Below are 19,567 nucleotides of genomic sequence, written 5' to 3' on the forward strand. Positions count from 1 at the left end.
GACACGGACAGACAGACACACGGTCACAGTCAGACAGACACGGACAGACAGACACACACACGGTCACAGTCAGACACAGACACACACGGTCACAGTCAGACAGACACGGACAGACAGACACACACACGGTCACAGTCAGACACAGACACACACGGTCACAGTCAGACAGACACACACACACACGGTCAGACACGGTCAGACACAGGGACGAAGCCGGGCCGCGGCTGACCGGCCCCACTGAACACGCGGAGCCGCCGCTCCGGGAACCGAGCGCCCGGCGCTGAGCGGGGCCCCCGGGGCGGGACCGGGACCGGGACCGGGACCGGCCTGGCGGCGGCGGCGGCGGCGGCGCCTCCCCACCCCCCGCTCCCGGCCGCGGCCCGAAGGCGGCTCTGCCCGCGCCGAGGGCGCCGGGGGCGGCGAACGGAGCCGGAGCCGGAGCCGGGCCCGGTCCGCGGGCGGAGCCGCCGCGGCCACGTGACCCGCCTGACCCCAGCGTGACCCCAACGCTCAGGGTCCGGCCAGCACGAGCCCCGCACGTCATGACGTCCTGTGCGTGCGACTTCACCTATTGACGCGCCGATGCTTCCGCGGGGAAATATAGTCCCCGGGGAGACCTTCTCTGGGCGCCGGTGCTCGGAGCTCCGGCACCGGAGGTGGGTCGGTGCCGGGGTCGGGGGGCGCCCCAACCGGAGGGTGCGGCCTGGGGAGATCGCGCCCCTCCGCCCCCGGTGCGGTGAAGTAAGTAGTCCGGCGCGGGGTCCCGACGGGAATATCCCTCCGCGGGGGATGGCGGCCGAAGGGATGCCGGGTCCGGGGGCGCCGCGGCCGCCGCAGCGGGACGCGCCGAGGGACGGGCCCCGGCACGGTGAGGGGGCGGCGCTCAGGCCCCGGGGCCCGGCTTCCCCCCGCCCGGCCGGCGCCGCCGGGCCGCCCGCGCGCGGGGACCCCGCGCCAAGATGGCGCCGGCCCGAGCGGGGGCGCAGGCAGCGCCAGGGGCAGCCCCGGCCCGGCCGCCCGCAGGGCCCCGCCAGGGAGGCCGGGGAGGGGAGGGGAGGGGAGCGGAGCGGAGGGGCCGCGCCGCGCCGCCCCGCCCCCACCCCCCCGGGAGCGGGGTCCCGGGGCGCAGCCATGGAGGCCGGGCCCTGCCCTGCCCTGGGGCGGTGGGGCGAGGCCGGGGCCGGGGCGGCCCGTGCTCGGGGCTCCGGCTGCTGCCCCCCGCCCGGCCCCGCGGCTTGGGCGAGGCCCGGGGCAGACGCCGGGAGCCCGGAGCCTGCCCCCGACACCGACTCGTTCCGTGGCGCGGGGCCGCGGGATCCGGCCGTAACGGGCGCGGGGCCGCCCGGGAGGAAGCGGCTCGTGGCGGCCGGCCCCGGCCCTCCGCCCCGGGCAGCGGGGAAGGGGCGAAGGACGGGCCGAGCAGCGGCTCCTCACGCCGCCCGGAGTTTCCGCCTGCAGCGCCGTGCACTAGCGGGGGGAAACTCCATCTGCAGGGCCCGAGGCGTAACCCTGCTCCGCGGCCCGGTTAAAGTTATGGAGCCGTGGGGTTTCCGCATCAGTCTCGGGTCACTTGTGTATTCAGCACCCTGCCGTTCAGACCAGGTGTGGGTCTACGTTTTGTCTCGCTCTGCGCTGTACCAGAAGAGCGATTAAAGCAGAGAGACCTGGAGTCTGGACTCCTGGGTTTTTTATTCTTAGCTCCGTTGCCTGACATGAGAACGGCCAGACTGGGTCAGAGCAAAGGTCCCTCTAGCCCCGTGTCCTGCCTGCCGACAGCGGCCAGTGCCAGGTGCTCCAGAGGGAAGGAACAGAACAGGTAACCATCGATTGATCCAAGCCCTGTGGCCCATTCCTGGCTTCTGGCAAACAGAGGCTCGGGACACCGTCCCTGCCTATCCAGGCTAATAGCCATCGATGGACCTATCCTCCATGAGCTTATCTCATTCCTTTTTTAACCCTGTTATAGTCTTGGCCTTCACAACATCCTCTGGCAAAGAGTTCCACCGGTCGACTGTGCGTTGTGTGAAGAAATACTTTGTTTGTTTTAAACTTGCTACCTATGAGGAGTCCCAAGTCACTTCACTTTTCTGTCCTCTGGTGTATTTCTCTGTAAAATAGCAATAATTATGCTTTCCTATTCGATGGTGCTGTGTTATGAGGTTAAATTATTATTAAGGGGGGCAGGAGTGTTTGTGATGCTCTGATGAGGCTCCAAAGATGGGCAAAGTATTCCCATTGCTTGTTTACTGAAATGGTAACCTCCCCCTTAGTTCTGTGGTCAGTGTCATGTGACCTGGCTGTAGAGACTGTGATTGGGGATCCCCAAGTAGATTAGTCATTCCTTATTCTGGGGGGGATGCAGTCTCTGTATTTGACAGCCCTGCATTCTCCAGCTGAGCCCTTCTTCCTGCTAATATTGGGTAAAGTGAGTGCAGGCTAGGTTCCCACCCAGCGCTCATCTGAAGTTCGGTTTTGCTTTGTCTCCCCTTGGCTAGGATGAAAGTCTGGCATTTCCTGGTTGCCTTCAAGAACAAGAGTAGGAGGCGTGTCAGGCTGTAATCAGTCCTGGGATATCGCTGCCCCGGTATGTTTCATGCCTGGAACAAGTTCCAGAGGAGTACGGTGAGGGTGCACAACCTATGTCCCATCAGAGCATCTCATAAGGCTTCATTAGCATTTTGTCGTCATGTTTACATCATTTTAGTTTACACGTGTGTGTAAATAGACAATATTGTACATAGAAACAACCTATCTAAATACATACAAAACAAGCTGAACTTCAAATATAAATCAATACAGGTGACTTTAAATCTTATTAAAATATACGGAATTTGTTTGGCCCACTCAAGGTTGTGCTTAGTTTTATGTGGCCCTCCTGTGTAATAAGGTTGGGCACCATGGGAGTACAGCACACAACAAAGAGCATGAGCTGAAATATTGAGCTTCACAGCCTAGCTATGGGACAAGAGGAGGAAGGCAGGGTGGCATGAAGTAGAGTCATTGGCTTGGTCTACACTACATACTTCGGAATAACTATGAAAAATCCACACCCCTCAGTAATGTAATTATACCTAACCCCCATGTGGACAGTGCTATGCTGGCGGGCGAGCGTCTCCCACCAACATAGCTACTGCCTCTCACAGGGGTGAACTTACTAAGCTGACAGGAGCGCTCTCTCCTGTCAGCATAAAGCGTCTTCATCAGACACTCAATTTATAGTGTAGACCTGTCCCTAAAGACCAGTCGTGGTCTGATGTTTCCTTTCCTTCGTGAGAGCACCCCTGCTGTGTTATGTTTATATTTATTTTGTGCCAATTACTGTGATATCTAGGTGCCTGTCATTCTTCTCAGGTGGCTGGAAGGCATGGCAGGGTGTTATGTGCCCCAAGCGTACAGCAGGTCTGACTGCAGCACTTCCTCTTGCCTAGGTCACACTTAAGGGGCCCAGGCAAATTGGGCATGGAGGTGGAGGAGAACGAAGTGGAGAGCAGCAGCGATGCGGCCCCTCATCCGGCACAGGAAGAACCTTCGGAGAGCGGGCTTGGAGTGGAGACCTCTGAGGCCATGTCCGCAGACAGCAGCGATGCTGCTCCAGTGCCCGTCCTCTCAGAAGCAGATGACTCTGGCGTGGGGCAGAGCTCAGACAGCAGCGGGGTGTCTCTGGTAGGGGGTGGGTCTGGAAACCCCTTTGGGACGGGAGTGAGGAGGTGTCTGTGATTTTGTAGATGGGTGTAAGTTGTCAGACTCTGAGAATACTGATAGTATCCTTCAGGGAGTAGGATCTCTGACCCAGCCTAGGTGGGAGCCAACCCTACACAGCACAGGGCAAAGTGGACCACAGGGCCAGCTCTGTTTGAGGGGTCTTCTACAGTATGGATATACACACCAGGTTTGTATCTGCCAAGCCAAGGGGAAGAGCCCTGCCTACCTAGCTGGATTAGCAGAGGGGAGAGTGCATCTTGTGTCTTTAAGGGTATCTCCTAGCTATTCCCCTGGGCTGAAGGGTCATCAGTAGAAGCCAGAAAAGCTATCACTTGTCACCCTCTTGTGGGGGCCTTTGGGAACTTTCTTCTGGGCAGGTGCCTCCTGCGAGGCACGATGCTGATGGGGTATGCAGTTACAGGTTCGCTCCTGGGATGGCTCAACAGAGGCCTCTAAACTGAACTCCCCAGACTGTCTGTTTTCCAGGAGGAAGTGTCGGAGAGCAGCTCCAGCACAGATGCTATTCCTAGGGTCTACCTTCCCGACTCTTCATCTATCGCCCAGTCTACCCTGGTCTCCAGCGTCTCCACAGTGAGCCAGTCCATTATGGTATCGGAATCCCCACAGGTCCTGGTTCACTCCAGCGTCATCACCGATGGGGCCACAATGGTATCGGACTCCACTGCATCCACCTCCTCAGACCTGGGCTGTGCCATAGACAAAATCATTGAGTCCACAATTGGGCCTGACATCATCCAGAGTGAGTGCATCACCACATCAGTCATTGCCTGCTCCCTTTCCTGGTGCCCCAGGGATCTGGCATAGCTCAGTGTAATGTGCCCAGGGCTGGGCAAGGGGGACAGGCAGTGGAGACACGACAGTTGAGTGGGGAAGGAGCTGCTGCTCTAGCGAAGACTCAAGGAAACCGACTCGGTCAAAATGGAAATCCCATGTTGTGGGAGACTGCTCCTGCTTGCTTGCCCTGACCATTAGAAGTGGTGCCTGCTGTTCCTGGCCTTACCACTAGGTGGTGAAAGAAGGGACTTGCAGGGCAGCTCGCCATCGCTGCTGGAATGGGTTTCCATCTTCCGTCCGTCCTGAGTTCACAGCACTGAGTCCATGGAAGAGCGCCTGTGCAACCCCAAGTTAACTTTCCTCTCTCTCTCCTTCCTGCTTGCCCACCCTGACTTCCTAGAAGAATGCCTTCTCTTATTAATAATCAGCCTCTACAGTCGGTCCCCATCACCCTCCCGCTCTCTGTTCCCTTCCTAGGCTGCATCGCAGTGACGAGCGCTGAGGATAGCGGTGCCCAGACTACCCAGTATCTCATTCTGCAGGGACCTGATGATGGTAAGTGAATGCTTCTGGGTCCTCCACGGACTTCTTCTGCTTCTGAGCCCTTTTCCCATTTCCATCCTTCTACAACAAGAACAAAGGCCAGAAATCCCTGTGAGGGAATTGTACAGAAGCCCTGGTTGTGGGGAGAGTTCTTGGCTACTCTAGTCCCAGTTTCTCCCAGCAGGGGTCACTGTAGGCAGCAGGGTGGGAATGCTGTGGGGCAGAGCTCCTAGTTACTCCAGTCCCCTCCCAGCAGGGGTCACTGTAGGCAGCAGGGTGGGAATGCTGTGGGGCAGAGCTCCTAGTTACTCCAGTCCCCTCCCAGCAGGGGACACTGTAGGCAGCAGGGTGGGAATGCTGTGGGGCAGAGCTCCTAGTTACTCCAGTCCCCTCCCAGCAGGGGTCACTGTAGGCAGCAGGGTGGGAATGCTGTGGGGCAGAGCTCCTAGTTACTCCAGTCCCCTCCCAGCAGGGGACACTGTAGGCAGCAGGGTGGGAATGCTGTGGGGCAGAGCTCCTAGTTACTCCAGTCCCCTCCCAGCAGGGGTCACTGTAGGCAGCAGGGTGGGAATGCTGTGGGGCAGAGCTCCTAGTTACTCCAGTCCCCTCCCAGCAGGGGTCACTGTAGGCAGCAGGGTGGGAATGCTGTGGGGCAGAGCTCCTAGTTACTCCAGTCCCCTCCCAGCAGGGGTCACTGTAGGCAGCAGGGTGGGAATGCTGTGGGGCAGGGCTCCTAGTTACTCCAGTCCCCTCCCAGCAGGGGACACTGTAGGCAGCAGGGTGGGAATGCTGTAGGGCAGAGCTCCTAGTTACTCCAGTCCCCTCCCAGCAGGGGTCACTGTAGGCAGCAGGGTGGGAATGCTGTGGGGCAGAGCTCCTAGTTACTCCAGTCCCCTCCCAGCAGGGGACACTGTAGGCAGCAGGGTGGGAATGCTGTGGGGCAGAGCTCCTAGTTACTCCAGTCCCCTCCCAGCAGGGGACACTGTAGGCAGCAGGGTGGGAATGCTGTGGGGCAGGGCTCCTAGTTACTCCAGTCCCCTCCCAGCAGGGGTCACTGTAGGCAGCAGGGTGGGAATGCTGTGGGGCAGGGCTCCTAGTTACTCCAGTCCCCTCCCAGCAGGGGTCACTGTAGGCAGCAGGGTGGGAATGCTGTGGGGCAGAGCTCCTAGTTACTCCAGTCCCCTCCCAGCAGGGGACACTGTAGGCAGCAGGGTGGGAATGCTGTGGGGCAGAGCTCCTAGTTACTCCAGTCCCCTCCCAGCAGGGGACACTGTAGGCAGCAGGGTGGGAATGCTGTGGGGCAGGGCTCCTAGTTACTCCAGTCCCCTCCCAGCAGGGGTCACTGTAGGCAGCAGGGTGGGAATGCTGTGGGGCAGAGCTCCTAGTTACTCCAGTCCCCTCCCAGCAGGGGACACTGTAGGCAGCAGGGCGGGAATGCTGTGGGGCAGAGCTCCTAGTTACTCCAGTCCCCTCCCAGCAGGGGACACTGTAGGCAGCAGGGTGGGAATGCTGTGGGGCAGAGCTCCTAGTTACTCCAGTCCCCTCCCAGCAGGGGTCACTGTAGGCAGCAGGGCGGGAATGCTGTGGGGCAGAGCTCCTAGTTACTCCAGTCCCCTCCCAGCAGGGGTCACTGTAGGCAGCAGGGTGGGAATGCTGTGGGGCAGGGCTGCTAGTTACTCCAGTCCCCTCCCAGCAGGGGTCACTGTAGGCAGCAGGGTGGGAATGCTGTGGGGCAGAGCTCCTAGTTACTCCAGTCCCCTCCCAGCAGGGGACACTGTAGGCAGCAGGGTGGGAATGCTGTGGGGCAGAGCTCCTAGTTACTCCAGTCCCCTCCCAGCAGGGGACACTGTAGGCAGCAGGGTGGGAATGCTGTGGGGCAGAGCTCCTAGTTACTCCAGTCCCCTCCCAGCAGGGGACACTGTAGGCAGCAGGGTGGGAATGCTGTGGGGCAGAGCTCCTAGTTACTCCAGTCCCCTCCCAGCAGGGGACACTGTAGGCAGCAGGGTGGGAATGCTGTGGGGCAGAGCTCCTAGTTACTCCAGTCCCCTCCCAGCAGGGGACACTGTAGGCAGCAGGGTGGGAATGCTGTGGGGCAGAGCTCCTAGTTACTCCAGTCCCCTCCCAGCAGGGGACACTGTAGGCAGCAGGGTGGGAATGCTGTGGGGCAGAGCTCCTAGTTACTCCAGTCCCCTCCCAGCAGGGGACACTGTAGGCAGCAGGGTGGGAATGCTGTGGGGCAGGGCTCCTAGTTACTCCAGTCCCCTCCCAGCAGGGGACACTGTAGGCAGCAGGGTGGGAATGCTGTGGGGCAGGGCTCCTAGTTACTCCAGTCCCCTCCCAGCAGGGGACACTGTAGGCAGCAGGGTGGGAATGCTGTGGGGCAGGGCTCCTAGTTACTCCAGTCCCCTCCCAGCAGGGGTCACTGTAGGCAGCAGGGCAGGGGCATTGGCTATGGGGAAGCTCTTGGCTACTTGAGCCACTGCCTAGTAGTGTGAAGTGTGTGTAGCTGTGAGGGTCCAAGTTCCTTGGTGAGCTCTTGTTGGTGCTTTAGGTGCCCCCATGGTGTCCCAGATGGCCACTTCTGCTCTGGCCAACAGTTTGGCAATAGAAGCCATAGCCGATGGACCCACCTCCACGTGCCTAGACCAGCCTGGCCCTTCCGAGCAGTCTGAAATATTGGAGCTGCCCACACGGCTGGCTCAGGCCAGAGGGGCAGACGCTGGGGAGGAGCCAGACCAGCCGGACCTGGAGAGCTTGGAGGAGATGATGGAGGTGGTGGTGGTACAACAGTTCAGGTGCAAGATGTGTCAGTACAAGAGCATCTGCAAGGAAACGCTCATCAACCACATGAAGGAGCGCCATTTCCAGCCAGGTAGGAGTGCCGCCACCTCTGGGCGGCTTGCGTACCAGGAGGGGGTGCTGTGCGGGGTCGGAGCGGAGTTTATCAGGTGGGGCGCAAGGTAGTTAATGTATCAGGTGTGGGCACCGCTGTCCCCAGGGAGGCGTCTTATAATGGCTCTGTTGTAGCTGGAAAGAATCCAGACTTACACCAGTGTAACTGGGGGCAGAATTTGGTTTTCTGTCATTCGTTTACTGAGGACTAAATTTTTCAGCCCTTAATTCTGAATTCTCCTGTTGGGGAGAATTTGGCTCTGAATATATAATTACTAGAAATATGAATGACTAAATATCACTATCTACAGCTTACAAAGTGAAAATCTACTTTAAACAACCGTATGAAAATAAAAAATTTTAAGTCTGAAGCTTTGGAGTCGCCCAATGAAATGAATAGGCAGCAGGTTTAAAACAAACAAAAGGAAGTACTTCACACAACACACAGTCAACCTGTGAAACTAGTTGTCAGGGGATATTGTGAACTGGGTTCAAAAAAGAACTAGATAAGTTCCTGGAGGATAGGTCCATCAATGGCTACTAGCCAAGATGGTCAGGGACACAATCCCATGATCTGGGTGTCCCGAAACCTCCAACTGCCAGAAGCTGGGGCTGGAAGACAGGGTGGATCACTCAATAAATTATCCTGTTCAATTAATTCCCTCTGAAGCATCTGGCCCTGGCTGCTGTCAGAAGACAGGATACTGGGCTAGATGGACCATTGGTCTGACCCGGTATGGCCGTTCTGATGTTCTTTATAAACCAGGTAGGGATGCTGATGACTCTCGGGGTGGGAGGAAGGAGATTTCTATACCAGGTGGGTGTGCTGCCATCTCAAAGTGTGCGAGTGGGTGCTTCCATGTCTGCAAAGGGGTAGGTGACTTGTCTACCGGGTGGGGTGCCTGCTCTGTGACACACCCCAGCTTGACTGGTGAGAGCAGCACGCTGCCCAAGTGATTCTCTTACTGCTTTCTCTGCCAGTGGCTGCTGCTCTGGCCTTGAAGAAGGGGCGTCTGCGGAAGGGGGGACCCTCCCCAAAGCCCCTGGAGGAGGATGTGCTGAAGGAGGAAGAAGAGGATGATATCATGGATGCTGGAGCCATTGATGACCCTGAAGGTACAGCCCCTTCTCTCTGGCCAGTGCAGCCAGCCACTGCCAGGGTTTGTGTCTAATGCCTCGGGCCATTCTCCCCACAGAGGACAGTGACTATAACCCAGCCGAGGATGAGCCTCGTGGACGGCAGCCCAAATACAGCCGCATTGTCCCCACGTCAAGTGAGGAGAGGCCACGTCGGCGGCCGGGGAGACCCCGCAAGTTCCCTCGCCTAGAGGACATGCCGAAGCCTGAAGGTAGGGGGTTGGAGAGGAGCTGCGGGTCCTGGCTGGCGGAGGGTGGAAGCTCGGGCCTGCTCCCCAAAGCAGGGATGAGGCAGACCCTGACGTGCTGGGTTGCTGTTGGGCAGGTGGTGAGGAGGAGCCCTTAGTCACGTCCCAGAGCACTCTGAGCAGCGAGCTGCAGAGCTCCGAGGCAGCCAGCTCCTCCGTCCTGCAGAACGGGGCCAGTGACCGCCTCGTGGAGCCCAGCATCAGCCAGTTGGACTCGGAGAACAAGGATCCGTCCTCCAACACAGGCCCTGAGGAGGCTGACACCGTGCCCAGGAGGCGAGGTCGGCCCTCCCGCCGCTTCCTGGGCAAGAAATACCGCAAGTACATCGGGCGCAGGTGAGGGGTGCTGGGCTGTGCCCGGGCTGGCGGGCTGTGCCCAGGGCTGGGCTGGCTGCCGTCATGGCACTGAGCACCGGCCCTGCTTTTGCAGGTACTACTACAAGTCCCCCAAGCCTCTGATGAGGCCCTACCTGTGCCGAATCTGTGGCTCACGCTTCCTCACGCACGATGACCTGCGCTTCCACGTTAACTCCCACGAGGCCAACGACCCGCAGCTCTTCAAGTGCCTACAGTGCAGCTACCGCTCCCGCCGCTGGTCCTCCCTCAAGGTGAGCATGGCCTGCCCCGCCCCAGCCCACCCTGGGGGTCGCTGCTGGCTCTGTGCCTCACGGCCTGCTCTTTACCTCTCACAGGAACACATGTTTAACCACGTGGGCAGCAAGCCATACAAGTGTGGGGAGTGTGATTACACAAGTGTGTACAAGAAGGATGTTATCCGCCACTCGACTGTGCACAGCCGGGACCGGTGAGTAGAGTGGGGGCCACGGGACTGATCCCTGTGTCCTGGCCAGGCAGCCCCTTCCCTGTACCCAGCTCCCCTCTGCCCCCATGTGCTGAGCCAAGCAGCCCCTTCCCCATGATTCCAAATGAAGCCAGGGCTGAGCTCAGTAGGCAGGATCTGCTTCTGTTCCCCTTTCCCTTCCCAGCACCAGGGGCCCCCTTTGGCAGTCACTGGGTGGGAGGGTTGTTTGGGGGGGGTCTCAGACTCAGGGAGAGTCTGACCCATTTTGTTTTTCTTCTCTCTCAGGAAGAAGAGAGCTGACCCGGTGAGTTCCCAGCTCCCTGATGGCTTGTGTCTTAGCCCCAGTTCTTACTGGGGGGTCCCCTGGCAGGCTTCTTTCTGCTTCTGCCGCCTGGTAGATAGGGATGGTTCTTGGCTGACTGGAGCCCCAAATCTGGCTGGCGAGGGGGCTGAGAGGGGCTGTCAGTGGCTCTCTTAGACACATGGGCTCATCTCTGCATCCCCTCTCTCTCTCTCTCTCTCCCCCCCCAGCCCCCAAAGTTGAACTCATTCCCCTGCCCAGTGTGTAGCCGAGTCTACCCCATGCAGAAGAGACTGACCCAGCACATGAAGACTCACAGCACGGAGAAGCCACACATGTGTGACAAGGTGGGGAGGGCATGGGGGGAAGGGGTGGGGCAAGATGCGCCCGGGGGCCTGGATGGGCAGTGAGTGTTGCTCTGTTTGGTTGCAGTGTGGAAAGTCCTTCAAGAAGCGCTACACCTTTAAGATGCATCTGCTGACACACATCCAGGCCATTGCTAACCGCAGGTAGGAGCAGGGGGATTCCCGGCCTGTGTCGGGCTAGCCTTGGGGTGGCCAAAGCCTGCTGGGTTGTCACCCCATCCCAAAGAGTGCCCAGGCACCCTGCCCCGAGTAATGGCCCAGTCTCCTTCCCTGGCAGGTTTAAGTGCGAGTTCTGTGACTATGTCTGCGAGGATAAAAAGATCCTGCTGAACCACCAGCTGTCACACATGAACGACAAGCCGTACAAATGCAGCTTCTGCAAGTACTCCACCTTCCGTGAGGACTTCTTGGTGTCGCACATGGCCGTCAAGCACACGGGTGAGAGGAGCCCGCCCACCCCCGTGCCCCTGGGCCTTGAGCCAGCCCCTCCCCTCAGATGCTGTCCCTGCTCCCCTGCTGGCTGACCACTGCACCCCTCTCTCTGGCTGCAGGGGGAAAGCCATTTGCCTGCGAGTACTGTCACTTCACCACCAAGCACAAGAAGAACCTGCGCTTGCATGTGCAGTGCCGCCATGCTGACACCTTCGAGGAGTGGGCCCAGCGGCACCCCGAGGAGCCCCCCTGCCGGCGCCGCCCCTTCTTCACCCTGCAGCAGATCGAGGAGCTGAAGCAGCAGCACAGCCAGGTGCAGACTCCCACAGAGCCTGCGGCCAGCCCCCCAGTGAGTACCATGGCCCCTGGCCCTTCCACCTGCCCCCTTCCCTCAGGCTCGGGCGTGCTCTCAGCTGTTTTTCTCATCCAGGTTCCTCCTGGCCCTGTGACCTACCACACAGTGCAGCCCCTCCCAACGGCGGAACCCTCCGTCTCTTCCCAGGATTCCTTGGGGGGAACCACCATCATTTATGAGCAAGGTGAGCTCCCAAGGAAGGGAGAGGGGCCTACCTGGGCAGGCACAGTGCAACTCACCTGCTCTCTCTACCTCTCCCAGATGTGGAGGGATCGGCAGAGCTGGCCACGCAGACAGCGCTGGATCTCCTGCTGAACATGAGCAGCCAGCGGGAGCTGGCCACAGGCTCCCTGCAGGTGAGGTCACAATGCCCACCACAGTTGAGAGGAGAGCCCCAGGCCTGACCCCCGCTCACCACCACCCGTCTGTTTTCCGTGCAGGTGGCGGTGGTGAAGTCGGATGACTCTGGAGCAGCGCAGGCCCCCAAAGTCCCATCACAGCAGGAGGAGGGGGCAGATCTGGATCCCACCGGGCAGCAGCAGAAGGTGGTGACGCTCCATGTAGCTGAGCACGGAGAGGCCTTAGTGCAGGAGGCCTATGAGGAGGCGACCCTGGGGAGCGCTGAGCTGCAGCAGATCACCATCCCATTCGGGAGCACCACGGAGTACAGCATCATCACGCCTGTCAGTGAGGAGATCCAGGCCCCGCAGACACTCTACAGGTAGGTGCCAAACTGGCTGCCCCTGCCCTGGGTCCCAGAGTCGTCAGATGCTGCTCCAGTCCCGAGTGTTAGTCATGTGGCTATCTAGGGCTGCCTTCCCTGCAGGAGAGTGCCTCTGCTCTCACCCTGCCCCCATTGTCAGGGCAGCCCTGGCTAGAGGGGAATGGGAGAGCCCTGGGGAAGAGGTGGGGACCCCTCTGACCCTGCCCTCTGCCCCTGTAGTGAGGAGGAGAGCCCAGCAGAGACCACCCGTACAGTCGTGGTGAGTGACGCCATGATGGCCGAAGCGCTGACAGAGCACAGCAGTCACTACATCCTGTCAGCCAGTTTCCCAGGGAACCAGCTCCATCATGTCGAGGTAAGAGGGGCCCGGACTCCTGTGTCCTGGAGGGGTGTAAGGCAGTGTAACTCTCAGGGTCTTCTCTCCCAGCAGCTCAGTGGGGACCCTGCCCTCTCACCAGGGGAAGGCCAGGAGGCCCAGGCCTCTGGCAGCAAGTGGCCCATGCTGCAGTGCCTGGCCAGGCAGCTCCGAAAGAACTCTGCCTTCTCCCCAGCACCGGAGGGGCAGGAGATCCCGTCTGCAAAGGTCAAATGGCCCGCACTGCAGGGTGTGGCCAAGAAGCTGTCGTGCAAGATTTCCACAACCAAGAAGCTGTCGTGCAAGATTTCCACAACCAAGAAATTCTCGTGCAAGATTTGCACAGCCATGTTCACAGGGAGAGCAGAGATGGAGAGTCACAAGAGGGCACACGTAGGGCCCAACACCTTCAAGTGTCCCGACTGCCCATTCACAGCAGCTGTGTGGCTGGAGGTCCGGGTAGGTTGGCTGGGCACCCATGGGCTGGGTGGGTGTCTGGTGTCGGCAGCTGGCTGATCTCACTCTCTCCTGCCCCCAGAGTCACATGGCACAGCACGCCAGCCTTCGACCCCACAAGTGCTCCCACTGCAGCTTTGCCTCCAAGAACAAGAAGGACCTGCGCAGACACATGCTGACGCACACCAATGAGAAGCCCTTCGCCTGCCAGATCTGTGGGCAGAGGTGGGTGAAACCAGCCAGGGCCCTCCAGTGCCTCCAGGAGGTTCTCTGCAGCAGCACATGGTGATAGCGAGCCACCTGTCCCTGGACATGCCCCTCCCACTGGGACTCTGCTCTCTGAATGGGCCTCCTGTTCTCTGCGCAGTAGCAGCCAGCCTGGCCCCTCCTCCTTTCCAGCTCCCAGATCTTCTTGGCAATGTAGAGCTGGAAATGAGGAGCCAGGCCTTGGAATACACCTCTGCTGGCTCCTGCCCTGTGCCTTCCAGGGAAGGGACGGTGTGAGAGGCCCTGCTGCCCTCAGCAAGCTCCAGCCCCCACTCTCGCTGTCCTTGTAGGTTTAACCGGAACGGGCATCTCAAATTCCACATGCAGCGTCTGCACTGCTCCGAGGGGAAGCGGCTGGGGCAGCCAGCAGCCGCCACCCAGCAGACCATCATACTGAACAGCGACGAGGAAACATTGACCACGCTGCAGAGTAAGATACCCGCCTTCCCTGATGGTGCAGGGGTCTGTGCCGAGCACTGCCTGATCTCAGACCATCTTGGGCTGAGCACTCGATGCAGCTTGTAAGCTAAGCAGGATTGGCCCTGATCAGGTCTTGGATGGGAGATCCCTTGTGAAGTTGCAGGATGCTCCAGGGAGCAGGTGGGGGCCCTCTCCCCTTGCAGCCAGTGCTGACCCGTGTCCCAGCATGGTTCTAGGGGACAGGGGGCTGCAGAGCAGTGTGAGTGACTCTGGGGTGGACGCTCTCCTTTTGCAGCCAACGCTGACCCCAGTGCAGTGCTAATGGGTGATGAGGACAGCTTTCTCCGGGTCAGTGCTGGGGGGTGAGCACCTGCTACTACTGCAAAGCCCCTCTTGTGGTTGGGATGTGAATGGAGGTCTCTGCTGCCTTTATTGTAGGTGTCAAGGTCTTAGCCCCAGTATCCTCGTTACCTTCCAGTTTGGCCGGTTCCATGTGACCTCTTTCGCTCTAGCTCCTGAGCAAGTGGGGTTAATGGCTTGTTCCCAGCTTGCCTGCTGGTGTGTGTTTTGGCTCCAGTTGATCCTGGGCTTGGGAGTAAGGGAGGGGATGGCGCTGGCTGATGGTGGGGTTGTGGGACAGGAGGATTGAGCAGGGCAGGGGATAGCGGTGGCTGAGGATCGTTTTCTCTCCCTTTCCAGCGGCTTTGCAGTCTGGCCAGGCAGTGCTGGCTCCTGAACGGCTGCAGCAGGCTCTGGGGCAGGAGCACATCATCGTAGCACAGGAGCAGAGCATCACGAGCCCGGTGAGTCAGCCAGATGTGCTAGCCACACAACCCCACACCCCCACCCCCAAGCAGTGGCCTGTGTCCACCGTTCAGAGGGGCTGGGTTCAGCTACCGCAGTCACAGGCTGCCCCTTCTCTATCTTGCAGGAGGAGGCCACGTACATCCAGGAGATCACAACGGCTGACGGGCAGACAGTGCAGCACTTGGTGACCGCTGATAATCAGGTATGGGGGGAGCTGCTGTCCGTATGGCTCTGGCACCTGTAGGTGGGGTGCTGTGGAGAGCAAGCGAAAGTCCTGCAGGAGCCCCAGAGGAGGGCCTGTGGGGACTTGACTGGAGTGAAAGGAACCAATGGCAAACTCCAGCTGAATCTCAGCAGGGAGGTGACCCAGGCTGAGGCAAGTTCCCCAGCGAAGTGGGGAGCCTTAGTGCTTGGGCATCTCAATGCCAGGCTGGAGAGATGCTGGAAAGGTGCCGCAGGGCCGCGTCCCGCACAACCTGCGCCAGTGCTGTGGGTCGAGGTGGGTGCTGAGTCTCTGTTTCCCCTGTAGGTCCAGTACATCATTGCCCAGGACAGCGTGCAGCACCTGCTCCCCCACGAGTACGTTGTTGTCCCAGAGGGGCATCACATCCAGGTAAGGCCCCTGCTGTCCTGGCCCTGGCTAGCGGCCAGATCGTTTCCTAGGTTGTGGAGCCCAGGATGGAGCCATGGGCTGGGGCAGGAGGGGGTCCATGTTCCCTTGAAATCCAGGCCAGTCTCCTCCATGTGGATGAAGTGATCCGGCCTTGGGGGGGCGTCTGAGGAGCTGCCCTCCCCTCCCCAGCTCTCAGTCCAGCCCCTGTCTTTCAGGTACAAGATGGCCAGATCACCCACATCCAGTATGAACAAGGCAGCCAGTTCCTCCAGGAGCCTCAGGTAATGGGAGCAGCCACTGGCTGGGACTGGCCCTGGAGTTCCCAGACTTGTGGGAGAGGCCCTGGTGGGGAGGGGGAGCATCATGTGGCTGGGGAGGGGGTCCCAGGGTGTGGGCATTAATAACTCAGCGAGAAGGTGAATCACCAGTTAAACAGCCTCTGCTTTAGCTAGCTTTGTGAGGGGCCTGCACGTTCCACGAGCGCTCTGCTGCAGACAGAGGTAAGCAGGGCAGGGTGAGCCGCCCCCCCCCACCCCACCCCACCCCCGGTCAGGCTTCCCGCCTGCCCGGTCTGATTCGTCTCCCTCTGTTCCCAGCAGATCCAGTACATGCCAGTTTCCCCAGAGCAGCAGCTGGTTACCCAGGCTCAGCTGGAAGCTGCGGCACACTCAGCAGTGACAGGTACAGAGTCAGGGCTCTCTGAGCTGAGCCCAGGCCGTGGGCTCTGGCGTGCTGGGTCCTGGGAAAGGCTTTGCCTCCTGCCCACTGTCTGTCTGCGAGTCCTGGTGCCCGGATTCATGGGGCATCCCAGCCCCAGGTGGTGTAACATAGTTGTTCCATCTCCTGGCTGCCTTCACGCGAGCTAGTGGTCTTAGTCACATGCTGCCTTCAAAAACCGCCCACCACCGTTGCTAGCAGGCTTGACAGGGCGGTTGTGGATTGGGCGGGCTGTGGTTACCCAGCTGCCCTCCTGGCAGGGCACAGGGAATGTGGGCGAAGCGTGCTCTTCTGCTGCATGTGCCCCCTAACTTAGGAGAACGAGCCAGGCTTGCTGCTGCTTAAGGAGCTGTACGGGGGAAGTGCTGATTCCCTGCACTCAGTGCTGTGGGTGCCCCAGGCTACCTCCTGGGCGGGAGCCATGCAGCTATGCTGACACCCAGGCAGAGCCCAGCAATCTGCTGCTATCCCCTCTTTGCTGGATGGAAACGCCTCGGGCGGACCCGGCTTGGCAGGTGGTGATTATAGCACGTCTCCTGGAGCCACAGAGCATGGAGTCCCCTAGAGCCCATTGTAAAAATGCTTTCTACGCCCCTCCCCCATGCAGGCTTTGGCCACCCCGCCTGTCCTGTGCGCCTGGCAAAGGCCCCAGCAAGGGCCCCCTTCCCTGCCTCCTGGACTGGGGCAACGGAAGGGTTGATGCTGCTCTCCCTCTCTCCGCAGCAGTGGCCGATGCTGCCATGGCCCAAGCCCAGGGCATGTTCACCACAGAGGCAACGGCTGAGCAGATCCAGCAGCTGCAGCAGGGGATCCATTACGATGTCATCACGCTGACGGATTAAGGGCTGGGCACTTGCTGCGGACAGGCAGATGCTCTGGGCCAGCCATCCACTAGCCAGGCTGAAAGGGGCTATAGGGTACAAGTCTGAGCACCCTCTGGCTGGGATTTGCTATTGACTTGCCGTATGCAGCAGGAGGGCTGGGTCTTGCCTATCCGCCCCTCTGCACAGGGTGCTGCATCCTAAGCAAGGGCTGCTCCCCTGGCATTCATGTGGCTAAGGGGCTGGGTGGGTGGTGGCGTGGCCCTGGCCTCTGGGCCTTTTGCACCTGACAGTCCCGGATCCTTTTTCCTGCATTGTGTCCTCGAGCTGCCGCCTGCCTGCCCTACGAGGTCCCAGCGTGAGATGGTGCTGAGCACAGCCATGTCGTGAAAAGGCCGTTCAATTGCAACAGCCGTGTAGGGTGCATGGGCCTGGCACGGAGAGGGCCTCCCACCTCGGCTTTCCTGGCCTGCAGGCAGGCAGCGCCCAGGCTCTGCACAGGGAGAGCAGCACGACCTGGAGAGAGGGAACCATACAGGAAGAGGCAATAGTTGAGATGTTCTATTTTTCTTCCAAACAGAGACGGACTCTGCTGGAGAGAGCTGGTTTGTACGGGGGAAGGGGGATAAATGCAAACCATCTGAAGCTTTGACTCTGCTTATGAATAAAAAGGCATCGGACTCTGCCTGGCCTTGTGGAGTGGGGCTCAGGGCTGCAGGGGCCCTTCGCAGACATGCAGCTCCCCCGGTCCGGCCCAGCCTCCCTTCTTGCACCCTGGGCATGTGGCGGGAGGGGGGGTGCTTGTGAGGTGCTCCCCCTGCAGCCACTACCTCACACAATCTGCCTGGCACGGAAGGGCCCCTTGGCTCTGTGTTGGAATTCCTGAGGTGAGCCCCCCACTGGCTTGAGCTGCTTGGAGACCGGCCTGGGGTGCAGGGGGCCGGAGCCTGCCACTGTGGTTAAGAGCTCGCGCTATCAGCTGCCGCCCCCCGCAGTGACCTTGACTAAGCACCGAACTGGGCGCCTCTACGCGGATGCTGGTGTAGCGTAGTGAAGAAATTAATGGAGTGGTAAACAGCCTAAATCCCATGTAACTCCGTCCCAAGCTACACATGCTGCCCCTCCCTGAGCCGATTGTGGGGAAGTATTTACATGTGATTATAACAGCTAATCTCAGAGTTTTAGTTCTCTCGGTTTGCATTAAATTGATTATCCATGGGGGGGGGGGGGGGGCTAGAACCACCCACCTTCAGGGTGAGCCTTACCATGGTCTCCAGCCCTGGATGCTGCTGCTGGGCCGGGGCTTGGCTGCTGCCCCCTTCTCCCAGGGTTTGCAAAGGTGCTGCAGTGTAAGAGCTGGGGCAAGCGAGGGTACGTATCTTCCACCCCAAGCAAGGTGCTGGTTCAACATGAGCCCCCAGGGTTCCAAAGCCAGGGTGTTAGGGGGGACAGCAGGGGCCCTGTTTTCCTCCGGCTGCCGCAGGGGTGACTTGGATTCCTGATGAGCAGCGTGTGGGCTTGCAGAAGCCCCGGTTGCTCCTCCCTAGCCTGGCCAAGCCTCGTGAGGTGCTGCGATGGGGCATGGAGAGCTGAGCCAGGCCACACATTTGGGTTTGAGGATTTGTGTGGCAGCTGTCCCCCTCAGCCCTGCTGGCCTGGGGATGACCGCATGGCTGTGCCATCGGCTCCTCGTCTCTCACCAGTGCCACCCCAGCTAGTGCTCTGCCCTGGGGCCTGGAGTTCTGACCCAGACTAACCATTTCCTCAGTGCCCACCTCAGCTGTGCCGTCTGCACAGTGGGCCTAAGGCCATGCTGGGCTTAGAGGGGCTGAGCTCATTCTCATGGGCCAGGCTGTGACGCTCTGGGATACTCGACAGGGGCGCTGCTGGTGCACACAGGATGGACCCCAGGCTGCAAGAGCCCTTGGACGCACACACCCCTCTCTGCTCCGGCCAGGAGCAGGGCCTGGCCTGGCCTGACCTTCCAGGAGCAAGCGGCCTCCAGCGGCCCGCGAGTTTTCCCTTGGCCTTGGCGGGGGAAGGAGGGGCTGGTGCCTAAGGCCCTGGTGTACTGCCTGCACTGTCCCCTCCTGCCATGGGTGGACCTGCCCTGTGCCTGGCTCCTGCAGATAGCACCTCCCAGGCTGCCCCCTCCCCTAGGCTGTGGACCTTCCCCCCCCACACACACACACAAACACAGGGTGACCCCCCCCTCCCCTAGGGTGTGGACTTCTCCCCCCCCACACACAGGCTGCTGCCCCTCCCCTAGGCTGCGCACCTCCCCCCCCACAAACACAGGCTGCTTGCAGCAGCCCCCACTTCACGCCGCCCCCCACAGGCCTTGCCCCACCCATCCCCTAGGCTGCAACCGCCTCCACACACACAGGCCCCCCCCTTTCAGGCAGTGCCCCACCCAGCCCCTAGACTGCAGCCCCTCCCGCCCAGGCTGCCCCCCTCTCGTAGGCTGCAGGGGTCCCCCCCACAGGCAGCCCCACATCCCCTAGCCTGCAGGCCCCCCTCCCACACGGTCTGCTTGCTGCAGTCCCCACTTCAGGCCGCCCCCCATCCCCTAGCCTGCAGGCCCGTCCCCCTCCCGTCAGCCCCCCCACACACACAGGCCGTGCCCCACCCAGCCCGTAGGCTGCAGCCCCAGGCCGCCCCCCATCCCCTAGCCTGCAGGCCCGTCCCCCTCCCGTCAGCCCCCCCCACACACACACAGGCCGTGCCCCACCCAGCCCGTAGGCTGCAGCCCCAGGCCGCCCCCCATCCCCTAGCCTGCAGGCCCGTCCCCCTCCCGTCAGCCCCCCCCACACAC

At 60.4% G+C, this 19,567-nt stretch overlaps 1 protein-coding gene across 4 annotated transcripts; it reads left to right on the forward strand.

The window, feature by feature from the left end:
- The first annotated feature begins 1,608 nt into the window (after positions 1–1,608).
- On the forward strand, positions 1,609–17,437 carry ZNF335 (zinc finger protein 335). 4 transcript variants are annotated; one of them, XM_073309731.1, is made up of 28 exons: positions 1,609–1,816; positions 3,429–3,663; positions 4,189–4,462; positions 4,975–5,052; positions 7,592–7,912; positions 8,914–9,048; positions 9,129–9,281; positions 9,395–9,653; positions 9,748–9,925; positions 10,010–10,122; positions 10,405–10,423; positions 10,651–10,767; positions 10,853–10,929; positions 11,063–11,223; positions 11,337–11,566; positions 11,648–11,756; positions 11,834–11,928; positions 12,013–12,293; positions 12,516–12,651; positions 12,709–13,110; positions 13,190–13,332; positions 13,665–13,804; positions 14,494–14,597; positions 14,726–14,803; positions 15,131–15,214; positions 15,430–15,495; positions 15,811–15,895; positions 16,655–17,437. In XM_073309731.1, exons 1-28 carry the CDS (start codon positions 1,713–1,715, stop codon positions 16,771–16,773), a joined length of 4,296 nt encoding a protein of 1,431 aa, XP_073165832.1. In that variant the 5' UTR covers positions 1,609–1,712; the 3' UTR covers positions 16,774–17,437. The 4 variants fall into 4 exon arrangements, with proteins under 4 accessions (XP_073165832.1, XP_073165834.1, XP_073165835.1 ...); XM_073309733.1 differs by having other exon boundaries at positions 15,814–15,895; XM_073309734.1 differs by having other exon boundaries at positions 12,724–13,110; positions 15,814–15,895.
- Positions 17,438–19,567: the final 2,130 nt, after the last annotated feature.

The sequence above is a fragment of the Lepidochelys kempii genome, chromosome 13 (genome assembly GCF_965140265.1).
Source record: "Lepidochelys kempii isolate rLepKem1 chromosome 13, rLepKem1.hap2, whole genome shotgun sequence".
In the NCBI taxonomy this organism is placed as follows: Eukaryota; Metazoa; Chordata; order Testudines; family Cheloniidae; genus Lepidochelys; species Lepidochelys kempii.

Excerpts from the sequence above, each read along its gene's own strand:
- ZNF335 (XM_073309731.1), top strand. The coding sequence starts at position 1,713 with ATGAGAACGGCCAGACTGGGTCAGAGCAAAGGTCCCTCTAGCCCCGTG. Across the intron at positions 9,049-9,128 it reads AGCCATTGATGACCCTGAAG|AGGACAGTGACTATAACCCA; the intron begins GTACAGCCCCTT and ends TTCTCCCCACAG. Across the intron at positions 11,929-12,012 it reads TGGCCACAGGCTCCCTGCAG|GTGGCGGTGGTGAAGTCGGA; the intron begins GTGAGGTCACAA and ends TTTTCCGTGCAG.